Source organism: Mauremys mutica, chromosome 3, assembly GCF_020497125.1.
Source record: "Mauremys mutica isolate MM-2020 ecotype Southern chromosome 3, ASM2049712v1, whole genome shotgun sequence".
Taxonomy (NCBI): Eukaryota; Metazoa; Chordata; order Testudines; family Geoemydidae; genus Mauremys; species Mauremys mutica.
This window is the reverse complement of record NC_059074.1, coordinates 1,153,875-1,168,268: the sequence shown is the minus strand read 5'-3', so window position 1 is coordinate 1,168,268 and position 14,394 is coordinate 1,153,875. Positions and strand designations below refer to the sequence as shown.

At 57.6% G+C, this 14,394-nt stretch overlaps 1 protein-coding gene across 1 annotated transcript in view; it reads left to right on the top strand.

Annotated features, from left to right (window-relative positions):
- The first annotated feature begins 3,193 nt into the window (after positions 1-3,193).
- Positions 3,194-14,394, top strand: part of LOC123366017 (otoferlin-like) — a 177,162-nt gene continuing 165,961 nt past the window's right edge. Inside the window, exon 1 of the mRNA XM_045009095.1 lies at positions 3,194-3,272. Within this exon, the coding sequence (XP_044865030.1) occupies positions 3,194-3,272 (79 nt within the window). The remainder of the gene's footprint in view (positions 3,273-14,394) is intronic.

Below are 14,394 nucleotides of genomic sequence, written 5' to 3'. Positions count from 1 at the left end.
GATATACTCTCATCACATTTTCCCACATATCAGTAGCAGCCTTATATTCTCAGTGGAAATTGATTTATTTGAAATAAAGGGAAACAAGAAAGAACGAAAGTAAAGTCTACAGGCGAGAGGATAGTATATGTGTCTCCTGAGGCCTGGGGCAGTCTGCGCCAAACTGAACACAACGGCACTCTCAGAGATATTTAGGCCCCTAACTCCCACAATGCCTGCCTGTCTTTGGTAGACCTTCGACTTAAAGATGCAGTACACAGAAAGCAAAAGGTACGTAGAGCAGGTACATTGCTAAAATACACCATGTTATTAAGTACTGTCATGTGAGCAAAGATACTTCCAAAGCAAGAATGTTTATTATTTCAAATAGGTGAGAAGATATAAAAAAAGAGAGAGCTAACATATCAGGAGTGCTCGAGCTACTCTCTTTCTCCATGTGCCTTCTGCGTACAGCAATTCTGCAGCAAGATCCATCTTCTCTTTTAGCTAGGGCTAATCTCCACAGGGGAACTGACTGGCAGAACTACAGTGGTATAATTGGACGGTTGCAGCTATGCCAGTATAAGCGGAGTAATTAAACTGGAGTAAAAATCATTTTTATTCTGGAATAGTGTCCCCATGGGAAGACCTACTGGCAAAGCCACAGCCGTCGAACTACACTGCTGCAGTTCTGCCGGTCAGTTTCCCCAGGCAGAGCAGCGATCAGCGTAGTTCCTTTGCCATGGGTATAACAGTTTGGTCAGTTCTATAGAAGCAAAACCAAACTGTGTTATAAAACATGGTCAGGACACAGTTGTGTTCCTCACCGTTTAGACAAGGCCTTGGTGACACGCTTTGTGCCACTAGAGAATGAGGGGAAACACCCAAGGGAGCACATGTGGAGTGAACGGTGAATAAAGCGAGGGGAAGCTGTTCTTTCTGAAATTCAGCCCAAGGATTTTCCACTGCTTCGTAGCCCACAGGACAGCTGCTGCAGGAGCAGTAGTGACCCGGCGCGTGCCTCCTGGCTGAGGATCACCAGCTAGATATATGCATAGCGTGACCGCATATCCTGCAGGGGTCACGACTTTTTCTTAAAAACGGGCAAATTGTCCCATAGTTTCTGTCCCCTCCCCTATCAGTACTGGCAGGGCCTGCTGCCGGCCAGATCCCTGTTCACCAGCCGCCCACCCGCCAGCGGTGTGTGTGAGGGGTTTCCAGTGGCTGACGAGGGGGGTGGGTGTGCAAGGCTGGTGGCAGGACACAGATGCAGCGTGTGGGGCTGGCCGCTCCCCTGGCTGGTCCGTCAGTGCAGCCCTCGCTGTGTGCCGGCTCAGTCAGCAGGGGCCCGCCTCCCGTCCCTTGCCTGTGGAGGGGGCTTGTTCTATAAAGTGATTGTCTTCCATTTTGGATTTGAAATTTCCCTCAGAAGCAAAGGCACTTTGTTCCGGGTGCAGGGAGGCGGGTCAGTCTAGGGGCTGTGTTTGCTCTGGGTGCAGTGCCCAGCACGCTGGGGTCCTGGTCCGTGACGGGGGCTTGTAGGCACTTGGCTAATGGGAATCACAACACAGGAAAGGGAAGAGGAGACTAGGGAACAGACTGGGCCGGGGAGGGGCAGAGCTGGGACAGGCGTGTGCCCCCTCGGTGCAGCCTGCCCGCTCTTTAGTCAGACAGGCGGACAGAGGGGGGATCCCAAACAAGTAGCAGCAGCCCCGGGCAGTGCTAGGACATGTGGCGTGGCTGTGGGTTTGAGGGGATGGGATCCCATCTCATAGAGAGCAGCCTGGACCCGAGAGTTTGGCTCTGACATGAAACTGCCCCAGTGTTTGCGATGGCTTGTTGGAGCTGGGGTGTTGATGCAGGTCCAGCTGCTGGGGGAAAAGGCAGTGGGGGAGGTGGCGAAATCCCATTTTGATCTATGGCTCAGATAATGCGTTTATAAACGGTATGAATGTGCCCCTCTTGTGGCTGCTGTAATCCAGACTGCTGTCAGCGTGTGTGTTGCCCCTTTTACTGGCTGGTTGCCTACAGGATAACAGCCTACTGCTGCAGCCTGCTAATGGGGTTACTTGTTTAACTCAAGTGATAGAAATCTGGGCTGCAGTGTTGAAAGCTCCAGGTTCTAACCCGACTGACACCCATGGGTTGGGCAGGGCCGCCAAGAGCGGGTTTGGGCCCTGGTGGAAAAAAATTTTCAGGCCCCCCAGCAAGGGCAGACCGGCTAAACAGGGCCGGGGCAGCCGGGCCCCGGTAATTTGTACCGGCTTCCCCCACCCCTCCTCGTTGGCCCTGGGGTTGGGTCCATTCCATGGGCAGGGAAATGGAGACTAATCCTAGCTTGGACAGCGATTCCCCATGTGTCTTTGGGAAAGTCATTTAACAGTTCGGTGCCTCAGTTTCCCCCTCTGTCAATGAATGACAATTCCCTGCCCTGTCACTGGGATGTTGAGGGTCCCTTCATGTCTGTGCATTGGAAAGCAGAGAGGTGCGAAGGTGCAGAGCTGTATGTGCTGACTTCCCATTGAGATAGCATCTTCCCCATTAAACACACACCCCTGGCCAGCCCAGCCAGGGAGCGGGAGTCGGTGAGAGCTCACACCGCCCTCCCTCCCGCCCTCCCCTGGCTTCTGTGGGGTGGGGACGAACCATCGCCGGCTCTTGCAGAGAACTTTTCATCCGGAGATCTCAAAGCACCGCACAAGCGCTCAGGTGTTTATCCTCCCCCACCCTGAGGCAGGGCAGTGCCAGGAGCTCCCTCCTGGGGACGGGGAATTGCCCAGCAAAGGCTTCAGAGGTGCAACTTCAAAGCCATGTTTCGGGTCCGGGTGCAACCCCCGCCCCCAGCCTGGCTCCTGCAGGCGCCAGAAGGTGACGCAGGGAACCTGGGGCAGGGCAGGGCAGGGAGTGGGACCCAAGTCCCAGGCTAGCGGGAGGCGCAGGGAGCTGAAGTCCAAGGCCGGGGCGGGGGACCCAGGAGTCCGGGAAAGGCGCCCCTCCCCGCCTGCCTGGCGGAGCGTGGAAGGCTGCGCGGCCCCCTCCCGCCGGGGGCTGGCTGCAGCGCTGGGGCGCAGGAGAGGAGCGCACGGCCGGCCCGGAGCGCGGCGCGGGCAGCTCCTGAATAATTGAGCGGCTCCCCGGCGCCGGCCAGCGGAGCAGAGGCGGGCGTGGAGGCTGCGCTGCGCTCCGGCGGCGCAGGGGCTCTCCAGGGCGCACCATGGCGCTGCTCGTGCGCCTCAAGGCGGTGACCGGGCTGCGGGGCAAGGGGGACCGGCTCGCCAAGGCGGCGTTCAGAGGTAGGGGGGAGCCGCTGGCCCGCGGGGGGGAGGAAAAGTTCTCCGCGGGGCTGGGGGCTGCTGGGTCCCGCGGGGCAGGGGAGAGGCGGGGCGCGGGGTCCCGCGTTGCCCGGGCTCTGTGGCCGGGGCTAGTGTCCCCACGCGGAGGACGCTGCAGATTCACCCCCCTTTGGCTGCCTTCTCGGGCCCCCCAGGCAAACAGCCCCCGGGTCTTTCCATGGGGAGAGACAGAGTCACCTGCCCCCAGGGTCCGGGCGCAGCTTGGCCGTGCTTGGCGGTGGCCCAGTGGCGGGCAGGGCTGGCTGGGAGCAGGGCCCCCACGTTCTCTTCCACCTTCTGTGTCCCCCCTCTGCGAAGCGGGGATCCCCACCAGCTCCGAGGCGGGGGGGAAGAGACCCACCTTCTGTGTCCTCCCTCTGCGAAGCGGGGATCCCCACCAGCTCCGAGACGGGGGGAAGAGACCCACCTTCTGTGTCCCCCCTCTGCGAAGCGGGGATCCCCACCAGCTCCGAGGCGGGGGGGAAGAGACCCACCTTCTGTGCCCCCCCTCTGCAAAGCGGGGATCCCCACCAGCTCCGAGGCGGGGGGGAAGAGACCCACCTTCTGTGTCCCCCCTCTGCGAAGCGGGGATCCCCACCAGCTCCGAGGCGGGGGGGAAGAGACCCACCTTCTGTGTCCCCCCTCTGCGAAGCGGGGATCCCCACCAGCTCCGAGGCGGGGGGGAAGAGACCCGCCTTCTGTGTCCCCCCTCTGCGAAGCGGGGATCCCCACCAGCTCCGAGGCGGGGGGGAAGAGACCCACCTTCTGTGTCCCCCCTCTGCGAAGCGGGGATCCCCACCAGCTCTGAGATGGGGGGGAAGAGACCCACCTTCTGTGTCCCCCCTCTGCGAAGCGGGGATCCCCACCAGCTCTGAGGCGGGGGGGAAGAGACCCACCTGTGGGGTTTGTGCTCTATGCAGGGGGCAGAGTCGCCCAGGGGTCCTGGCCCGGGAGCTCGATTTGCCCCCCAGTCACACCCCAGCAAAGGAGGCACATGAGCCAGTAAAGTTTGGAAACTGTCCGTGTGGCCCTATTGACCCCTGGCATCTTCCTAGGGCAGGGGTCAGATCCCGTGCTCAGGGTGGGGGTCAGATCCCGTGCTCAGGGTGGGGGTCAGATCCCGTGCTCAGGGCGGGGGTCAGAACCCGTGCTCAGGCCACAGCAGCTCCCTTGCCTTGGTGGGGCTCACACAGCCTCGAAGACGGGCAAAGGGCCGGATCTGTACCTGCGACTGTGCCTCTGAGACCGCTTGACTTCGGTCCTTATTGTCACACCAGGTCGCTTTCCAGTCTGTAACCCCGAGTTCTGCGCTAGTTTCTTGAAGGTGGTTGCGCACCAGTTAACAGTGTAAGATGTTTCTGTAGCACCTTCCGTGCCAGGGGGTGCTCACCCCTTCCCCAGGGACCCCGTGGCCTGAGATGTGTTTATAGCACCTTCCGACCCAGGGACCTCACGGCCTCAGATGTGTCTATAGCACCTTCCGACCCAGGGACCCCACGGCCTGAGATGTGTCTGTAGCACCTTCCAACCCAGGGACACCGTGGCCTGAGATGTGTCTGTAGCACCTTCCGACCCAGGGACCCCGTGGCCTGAGATGTGTCTGTAGCACCTTCCGACCCAGGGACCCCGTGGCCTGAGATGTGTCTGTAGCACCTTCCGACCCAGGGACCCCACGGCCTGAGATGTGTCTGTAGCACCTTCCAACCCAGGGACACCGTGGCCTGAGATGTGTCTGTAGCACCTTCCGACCCAGGGACCCCACGGCCTGAGATGTGTCTATAGCACCTTCCAACCCAGGGACCCCGCGGCCTCAGATGTGTCTATAGCACCTTCCAACCCAGGGACCCCGCGGCCTCAGATGTTTCTATAGCACCTTCCAACCCAGGGACCCCGCGGCCTCAGATGTTTCTGTAGCACCTTCCAACCCAGGGACCCCATGGCATCGTACCCCCATGGGGCACCCAGCCCCCAAAGCGTAGGAGAGCAGCCACCGCACAGAGAGCAGGTTTGCCAGAGAAAACCCGGACAAACCCCTGTTCTGGCCAAACAGGCCGTGGAGCCTGGGTGGCGAAAAGGCAGCAAGCTGCGTGGACCTGGGTGGAAGTGCCGGACTTTGGAAAGGGCCGGCGCTGAGTCAGATCTGCCAGGATTTGACCCAGTCGCTTCATGGAATCCTAAGGTTTTAAACCAGGTAGTTTGATCAGCCCCTCCCCTCCCCCGAAAAGTGACTGGCTAAGGGTTATGAAATGAAATTGACTGAATGCGTTGTGGGTCCTAGATCCTGCCGGGAACCAGACTTTATCCAGGGCTGCTGCATTTATTCCCCCAACAGTGCTTTCTCCCAGCCTCATTCGTAGTCACCCGTAAGCCCGCTAGGAATCCTCTCCTCCGGAAGGAGATGCACAAACCCCTTTCTGGAGAGTGCTGAATACGTCCAGGGGAGCGGATCACCAGCTCACGGGCCTGGCACCCCACTCTGGGCCCACAGGACGGTAGCCGGCAGCCTTGTGGCGGCAAGGGGAGGGGGATTCTAGCTAACGATGGATGACTGTAACCGAGGAGCACTACTCTGCTCACAATGTGTTAACCGCAGCCGCTGTAACTCCAGCAGGGAACAGCGCAAAGAAATAGCTAGTGGTGCCTGTGCGCAGAGGTGGGGTAGTGGCTAGATCACAGGACCGGGGGGCGGGAACCCCGGGGTAATTGATAAGTGCTTTTGTGTCCCAGTGCAGCTCTAGCAGCGACGGCCTGGTCCTGCCCCTTCTCCGAGGCCCCACCGCCTGTTCACTGCATCCCCCCTCCCTCCGTCGCCCACGCTCCCCCACCCTCACTCACTGTCCTCAGGCTGGGGCAGGGAGTTTGGGTGCAGGAGAGGGTCGGGATCAGGCTCTGGGAGGGAGTTTGGGTGCAGGAGGGTGTAAGGATGTGGGCTTTGGGAGGGAGTTTGGGAGTGGGAGGGGTGAGGGGCGCAGGCTTTTGGAGAGAAGTTTGGGTTTGGGGGCGTGGGGAGCGCAGGCTCTGGGAGGGAAGTTTGGGTGCAGGAAGGGGAGTGGGCTCTGGGAGGGAGTTTGGATGCAGGAGGGGGAGTGGGCTCTGGGAGGCAGTATGGGTGCGGGAGGGGGATCGGGCTCTGGGAGGGAGTTTGGATGCGGGGGGGGTGCAGGGTGCAGGCTCTGGGAGGGAGTTTGGATGCAGGAGGGGGATCGGGCTCTGGGAGGGAAGTTTGGGTGCAGGAGGGGGTGCAGGGTGCAGGCTCTGGAAGGCAGTATGGGTGCGGGAGGGGGATCGGGCTCTGGGAGGCGGTATGGGTGCGGGAGGGGGATCGGGCTCTGGAAGGCAGTATGGGTGCGGGAGGGGGATCGGGCTCTGGGAGGCGGTATGGGTGCGGGAGGCAGTGTGGACTCTAGGCTGGGGCAGGGGGTTGGGGTGCAGGAGAGGGTCGGGATGAGGGCTCTAGGAGGGAGTTTGGGTGCAGGAGGGTGTCAGGATGTGGGCTTTGGGAGGGAGTTTGGGAGTGGGAGGGGGTGTGAGGTGCAGGCTCTGGGAGGGAAGTTTGGGTTTGGGGGGGGTGAGGAGCGCAGGCTCTGGGAGGGAAGTTTGGGTGCAGGAGGGGGTGCAGGGTGCAGGCTTTGGGAGGCAGTTGGGGTGCGGGAGGGGGATCGGGCTCTGGGAGGCGGTATGGGTGTGGGAGGGAGTGCAGGGTGCAGGCTCTGGGAGGGAAGTTTGGGTGCAGGAGGGGGATCGGGCTCTGGGAGGGAGTTTGGGTGTGGGAGGGGGTGCGGGGTGCGGGCTCTGGAAGGCAGTATGGGTGTGGGAGGGGGTGAGGGGTGAGGGCTCTGGGAGGGAGTTTGGATGCGGGGGGGGTGCAGGGTGCGGGCTCTGGGAGGGAGTTTGGATGCAGGAGGGGGATCGGGCTCTGGGAGGGAAGTTTGGGTGCAGGAGGGGGTGCAGGGTGCAGGCTCTGGAAGGCAGTATGGGTGCGGGAGGGGGATCGGGCTCTGGGAGGCGGTATGGGTGCGGGAGGCAGTGTGGACTCTAGGCTGGGGCAGGGGGTTGGGGTGCAGGAGAGGGTCGGGATGAGGGCTCTGGGAGGGAGTTTGGGTGCAGGAGGGTGTCAGGATGTGGGCTTTGGGAGGGAGTTTGGGAGTGGGAGGGGGTGTGAGGTGTAGGCTCTGGGAGGGAGTTTGGGTGCAGGAGGGGGATCGGGCTCTGAGAGGCAGTATGGGTGTGGGAGGGGGATCGGGCTCTGGGAGGCAGTATGGGTGCGGGAGGGGGATCGGGCTCTGAGAGGCAGTATGGGTGTGGGAGGGGGATCGGGCTCTGGGAGGCAGTATGGGTGCGGGAGGGGGATCGGGCTCTGGGAGGCAGTATGGGTGCGGGAGGCGGATCGGGCTCTGGGAGGCCGTATGGGTGCTGGAGGGGGATCGGGCTCTGGGAGGCAGTATGGCTGCGGGCGGCAGTGCGGACTCTCGGCGGGGGCCGGGGGTTGGGGTGCAGGCGGGGGTCCTGGCTCAACGCTTACCTCAGGAGGCTCCTGAAAGGTCACCCCCCCCCAGCCCTGTAGTGCCCCTCAGTCCCGACCTGCATCCCCCCATTATCCCAGCCATAGGCGCCAACTTCTGCTGGTGCCAGGGGGTTCTCGCCTCTGCCTCTGCCCCGGCCCTGCCCCAACTCCACCCCTGCCCCACCCCCATTCCAAACCCCTTCCCCAAAGTCCCTGCCCCAACTCCGCCCCTCCCTGCCTCATTGGACTCCTTCCCCAGCGGCGGCTCCAGGCACCAGCGCTCCAAGCACGTGCCTGGGGCGGCAAGTCGTAGGGGGCGCCCTGCCGGTCCCGGCGAGGGTGGCAGTCAGGCTGCCTTTGGCAGCTTGCCTGCGGGGGGGCCGCCGGTCCCGCAGATTCAGCGGCAATTCGGCGGCAGGTTTGCCGAAGCCTCGGAACTGGGGACCTCCCGCAGGCAAGCCGCCGACGCCAGCCTGCCTGCCGTGCTGGGGGTGGCAAAAAAGCTAGAGCCGCCCCTGTCCTTCCCCAAATCCCCGCCCCAGCCCGGCCTCCTCCCCTGAGCGAGCCCTGTTCCTGCTCCTTCCCCGTCCCTCCCAGAGCAGCTCGGCGCCAGGGGGAGAAGTGGGGACGTGGTGTGCTCAGGGGTGGAGGTGGAGGAGGAGGTGAGGTGAGGCGGGGGGGCGGTGAGGGGAGCTTGGCTGCTGGTGGGTAGCAGAGCACCCACCAATTTTTCCCCATGGGTGCTCCAGCCCCAGAGCACCCATGGAGTCGGAGCCTATGATCTCAGCCCCCCAGCTCTGCCAGTGCCCCTGAATCCTGACCCGCAGCCCCCTGCTATCCCAGGCCTGCCCTCCATGGCTCTGCCACTGGTGCTCGACTCTGACCTGCAGTCCCCCTGCTCATCCTATCCTGCTCTCTGCCTTACTCCCAGCTCTGCCGACACGTCCTGTTCCTGACCGGCAGCACCCTCGGCTAGTTCTGTTACGTTCGCTCGGCTTTCCGAGTCCTTTCTGCAGAACCCCACTGGCTTCATTCCTGTCCAGTTCCACAGGCCGCGCCCACAGCGGGGAGTCCCTGTGTCTGCTGGATTCATCCCAGCAGCGCAGTCCCTCTTGTGTCGCTCCCTCCGCTGCGTGCCGGGAGACAGCCGCTCCAGCCGGCGATTACGGAGCGAGTTTTGCAACTGTACTTCCATTCAGACCTGGCTCTGAAGTGCCAGGACCCCAGATGTGTCCAGGACTGGGCGTGATTTTGGCGCGCAGTGTTGTCAGCAATCAGAGGCCCACTGTTTATTGGGGGCCAGTCGCTGGTGCAAACACAACAGGGGTCACAAGCGTGTAGCGGGGCTCCTCCTTCCTCTCCCCGTCCGGCCAAATAACACTAAACCCTCATGACGGTAAGTGTCCGTGCGGCGCTCGCTTTGGCTGCGTCTACACTCCACGCGAGGGGGCGATTCCCCTGCTCGCACGCACATACTCGCAGTGGCTGTCGTGGAGCTAGGTGAGGATAAAGCTGCGGTCGCCCGGCCATCGGCAGCGGAGGCCCGGCTTAGCCATGCTGAGCACAAACCCGCCTGACACCAGCGGGTACGTAATCGACATGGCTAAGCCGTGCCGCCACGGCTACCCCTCTATTTACACTCGCACTAGCTCAAGGAGAGAGAGGGCCAGCCTGGGCGCACAGGTAGAGGAATCCCACCCCTCACTCCTAGTGTAGACACAGCCCAGGAGGATCCGTGACAGCTCAGCCAGAGCCAGGGTGTTTAAGTGACCAGATCCAGGCAGGACTGAATCATGAGTCAGGCCCCCTGAGAGTGGTTTAGTTCATGCAGTTTTAAAAAATAATCAGTAGGGAAGATCTTCTGCGTTGCCTTCTGAGCCTCGAGGCCGCACGCAGGTCACATTTTGAGCTAGCCCGGAAGGCTAGATATTTTCCTTTTTTTATAACTGGAAGCCGAGATTCGTGCTTCATCCGGAGCCTCCAGGAGCCTGGGGCTTTAAGGAAAACACCAAGGATTGCGAGACCTGCAGTAAAATGGCGAGGGCTGCTCAGACACCCTGCCAGTGCTCCACGGACGGACACGGTAACTTCCATTCACTGCTTAGTTCCACTGCAAATCTCCAGGAGCCCCCGAGCGGTGGGAACAGCAGCCCCTTTGCTGGTCTCTCCAGCTCTCCAGGGAAGGGCTCAAAGCTCTTTACAAGCTCTAATGGCCAGATCACCGCCTCATATTAAGAAGGGTCCCATGGGACATCGCCGTGGGACACCTTACGCACGGCCCGCTTGGCAAGCACCCTCACAAGCTAAGGGGATGGAGGCTGTACAAGTGCCTAGATAGAGCAATACAAAGTAATTACACAGGCCACCAGGTTCCCCTTTGTACCCCTTGCGCAGAGGAATACAGCGCCCCCAGATTGTGGGGGTCCCAATCCCCCAGTGTTGTCTAGTGGCAATGAGTTCCACCGGCTCCTTGTGCATTGTGTGAAAAAAATATTTTCTCCCACCAGCTTTGAATTTGCCACCTTGGTATTTCAGCAGATGTCCCCTTGTGCTCTATTATGAGACACAAGCACTGCCCAAATCGATACACCAGCGTGTCAGGGCTGAATTCTGCGCTCGGTTGTTCATTTCAGCGTCTGACTCCAGTGGGGGTGCAGGAGGAGAGTTTACCATTGATCTCTATCTGTCAAGGTGCTTATCTGGCCCCCATTACTATAGTGCCTGAGCACCCCACGATCTTTAATGCATCAATCCTCACACCACCCCTGCAAGGCTCCCCATGTGACTGATGAGAAACCACAGCACAAAACCTAAGGGAGTCTGTGGTAAGGCAGGGAACTGAACCTGGGTGAGCCACGTCTCTGGCTGGTGCCCTGACCCCAGCCCAGCCTTCCTCTTGAAGTTACGTGACACTGCACAGAGGTGGAAGCTGTTCACTGAACGTATTTATTCCTGGCCTTTCATTTCTCCTTCACTAAGAGTGAACTCGAGAGACCCCCACACGGGCCTGTCTTTCTCCTCCGGTGGCATCTTCTCTCTCTCCCCTGCCTCTCAGACAGGCCTGCTGCTGCTTTGCTTGTCCCTAAGATGGGTCTATTTTCAGCCCCTTCTCTCCCCGAGACGCCTCTCCTCCGCCTGAGCGGTGCAGGCACAGGAACAGGCCGTCGGTGCTGTCCGCAGGAGAGTTAGGAGCTAGCTGTGGCTCGGACGCCTCACCGGTGCCTCTCTGCTTCCCCCTCCTCAGCTGTAACCTGGCTGCTTTAAATGAAATCCCAGCAGGAGCGGAGAAAGGGAGCGTTTCTCGCTGCTGGCGAGCTCAGGAATACCACGTCGGTAGACCCTCAAACCTAGGAACACAGAGTGAAATCCCTGTTTGTATCACCCCAGCACCTAGCGGTCACAGCTGTGCTCAGGACCTCGCTGTGCTAGGTGCTGTACAGACAGGCCCTGCCCCAGAGAGCTTTCCCAGTTTAAATAGACAAGACAGCCACAGGGTAGCAGGGGAAACAGGCGCTGAGAGGGGAAGTGACTTGCCAAGGGGCACAAAGTGGATCAGTAGCAGAGAGGGGATTAAAATCTGATCCCCCTCCCTACCCACTGGGCCGCACTTTCACTGCTTAGTGTGCAAAAGTTCCTCTTTTGAGTGTGCATTCGGCCTGGCACTGGACACTAAATAATCCCCCGTCTAGGCATGTCTAGGCACACAGCCGAGGGGCGAATTTCACTCAGAACAGATCATCGCCCAAAAGGTCTCTCCCATCTTTAATTTTTATGATCCTCCAAGCTGCTTTTCAGTGGACGATCCTTCCTCTGCATCCCTCTCATGGGGTGGCTGGCCCCGGGAGCCAGGAACTCCCATGATGCACTGCCTCTCCCCTCTCTGAGAAGAGACCATGGTACCTCATGGGAGATGTAGTCCAACCAGAGAGCCCTGCCTCTAGAGGAGAATGGGAGAGTGAGGAATCTGAACCACAACTCCCATGAGGCACCGCAGCATTTCCAAGTAGAAATATTGTGGGGTTTGCCTGACATTTTTCAGTATTTGAATTTTTGTCAAAAAAACAAAATTTTCAGTAGGTGGAGGGGGACCCATTTTTTGACCAGTTCTATCTTCCTGCCTTTGTTGCTGCAAGACTCTGGGTAATTCTCTTCCTTTACAGCTTCATGGAATCATAGAATCTCAGGGTTGGAAGGGACCTCAGGAGGTATCTAGTCCAACCCCCTGCTCAAAGCAGGACCAACCCCAACTAAATCATACTTTCCTTGAAAATATGTACCGGCTGTCTGGGCTCTTGCATTCCTCCACCTTCCCCTCCTGAGTTACCCTCCAGGAGAACGGGACTGAAATCAACAAGATGAAATTAATTAAAAACAATTGCAAAGTACTTCACTTAGGAAGGAAAAATCAAATGCACAACTACAAAGTGGGGAATCACTGGCTAGGTGGTAGCATTGCTGAAAAGGATCCAGGGGATGATAGTGGATCACAAACTGAATATGAGCCAATGATGCGGTGCAGTTCAAAAAAGGCGTATCTCATTGTGACGGAGCGATTCTGGCGGGACCCAACTGAGAGTGCCAAATCAGGACCAATTGCTCAAACAGGGCAGTCACAGCCCTAGGCTGGGGTTTTTCCACCTCTAAGGCCAACCAAACCAGCCAGACAAAAAGGACTTTGGTCTCACCCCACTGGCTAACCACAAGTCACACAAGCAATTTCCTTAGACACTCCAGTCTCCCAGCATCACCACCAGTGCACTCGTCCTGGGGATGAATGGTTATGAAAACCAACACCCCAATAAAAGAAAACGGTTCCCTCGATCCCAAAGGACCAAGCCCCAGACCCAGGTCAATATACACATCAGATCTTACCCACAAATCACGCTGTTGCCAATCCTTTAGAATCTAAAATCTAAAGGTTTATTTACAAAGGGAAAAAGGTGGAAATGAGAGGTAGAATTGGTTAAATGGAATCAATTACATACAGTAATGGCAAAGTTCTTAGTTCAGGCTTGCAGCAGTGATGGCATAAACTGCAGGTTCAAATTGAGTCTCTGGAATACATCCCCCACTGGGATGGGTCGTTCAGTCCCTTGTGTAAAGCTTCAGTTTGTAGCAAAGTCCTTCCAGAGGTCAGAAGCAGGATTGAAGACAAGATGGAGATGAAGCATCAGCCTTATATAGACTTTTCCAGGTGTAAGAATCTCTTTGTCTTCACTGTGGAAATTTACAGCAAAATGGAGCCTGGAGTCACATGGGCCAGTCCCTGCATACTTTGCTGAGTCACAAGGCGTGTCTGCCTTCTCTCCATGGGTCCATTGTGTAGCTGACGGTCCTTAATGGGCCATCAAACAGGCTAGGCAGAGCTAACACCAGCTTGTCTGGGAGGCTTCCCCCAGAAGCACAGCACAAACTTGAAATACAGACAGCATAGAGCCAACATTCATAACTTCAACTAAAAATGATACAGACATATAGACAGCATAATTATAATCAGCAACCCAGAACCTGGTCTTAGACACCTTATATGACCCCCTTTACTTAGGATTTGGAGCCACTACAGGACCTTGGTTGCAACCCATGTTCTATATGGTCCCCATTTATATCAATAACGTCACACCCCCAACGCAAAATTGATGCAGGAAGGGATGACAAAACATCGCTGACTGCATCCCAAGAGCCCCCTTTCCTTGGGTCTGTCTCACTACAGCTAGTGTTGGGCTAGAGGCCGTACCAGTGTATAATCGAAATGGTTTATCAAAGTCATGTTCAATAACATGAATGGATCTCTTTACAAACTCAAGGTATAACTTGGTTAGCTTTTGCAGCATGGTTCCTGTATGTTTCATGTGATCTTGCCAAGAGCTAAAGAAAATTGCTACTTTATCCATACCAGTTCTGGCCAATGTTTTGAACCCAAATAACATTAAACCAATGTAGATATTGAGGTTGTTCATAGTACAGGAATCTTGGCATTTAGCCATGAAAGCAATATGGTAGTGTGCCTCAGTTTCCCCTTTCATACAGCACATCAGGTCTGGAATGTATTTTCCCCTGTGAAAAGTTCCAACACTGTTTACATGCATTAACTGTGAAACATCAGTATAGCAAGGCCCTTTAACATAAAGTGTGTTTTCATGTATTCCTTTCAACATGTTTAAGGGATTTTCCAAAAGATTAGGCACATTGTACATTGTTACAGTTAGCATTAGCAATAACAACAAATTGATTGCAAGTGTCCATCTACAAACATGTTTGTCATGCCACACCCTTGGCTCAATACCATTGGAGTTTGGGCATTTTAGGGTTAACCTGTGGCTTCCCTTTGCAAAATTCAGTCTTCTCTTTCCTTCTGGATTAAACCCTGATTTCTCTTGCTTAACAGAATTCACTGGCTGATGGGGCGGGCCCTCTGTGCTAACAGCTATTAGCAATTCTGTCTTCTCCCTGCCAGCCAAGTAATTCGCATCAACACAGACACTAGCTTTTAACTCTTCAGCTGCTATGGATTCCAAGGCTGGACTTTGTCTCACAGAGGTACCACACAAATCCAAAGAGTCTGAGGGTGAGAGCTGGCTT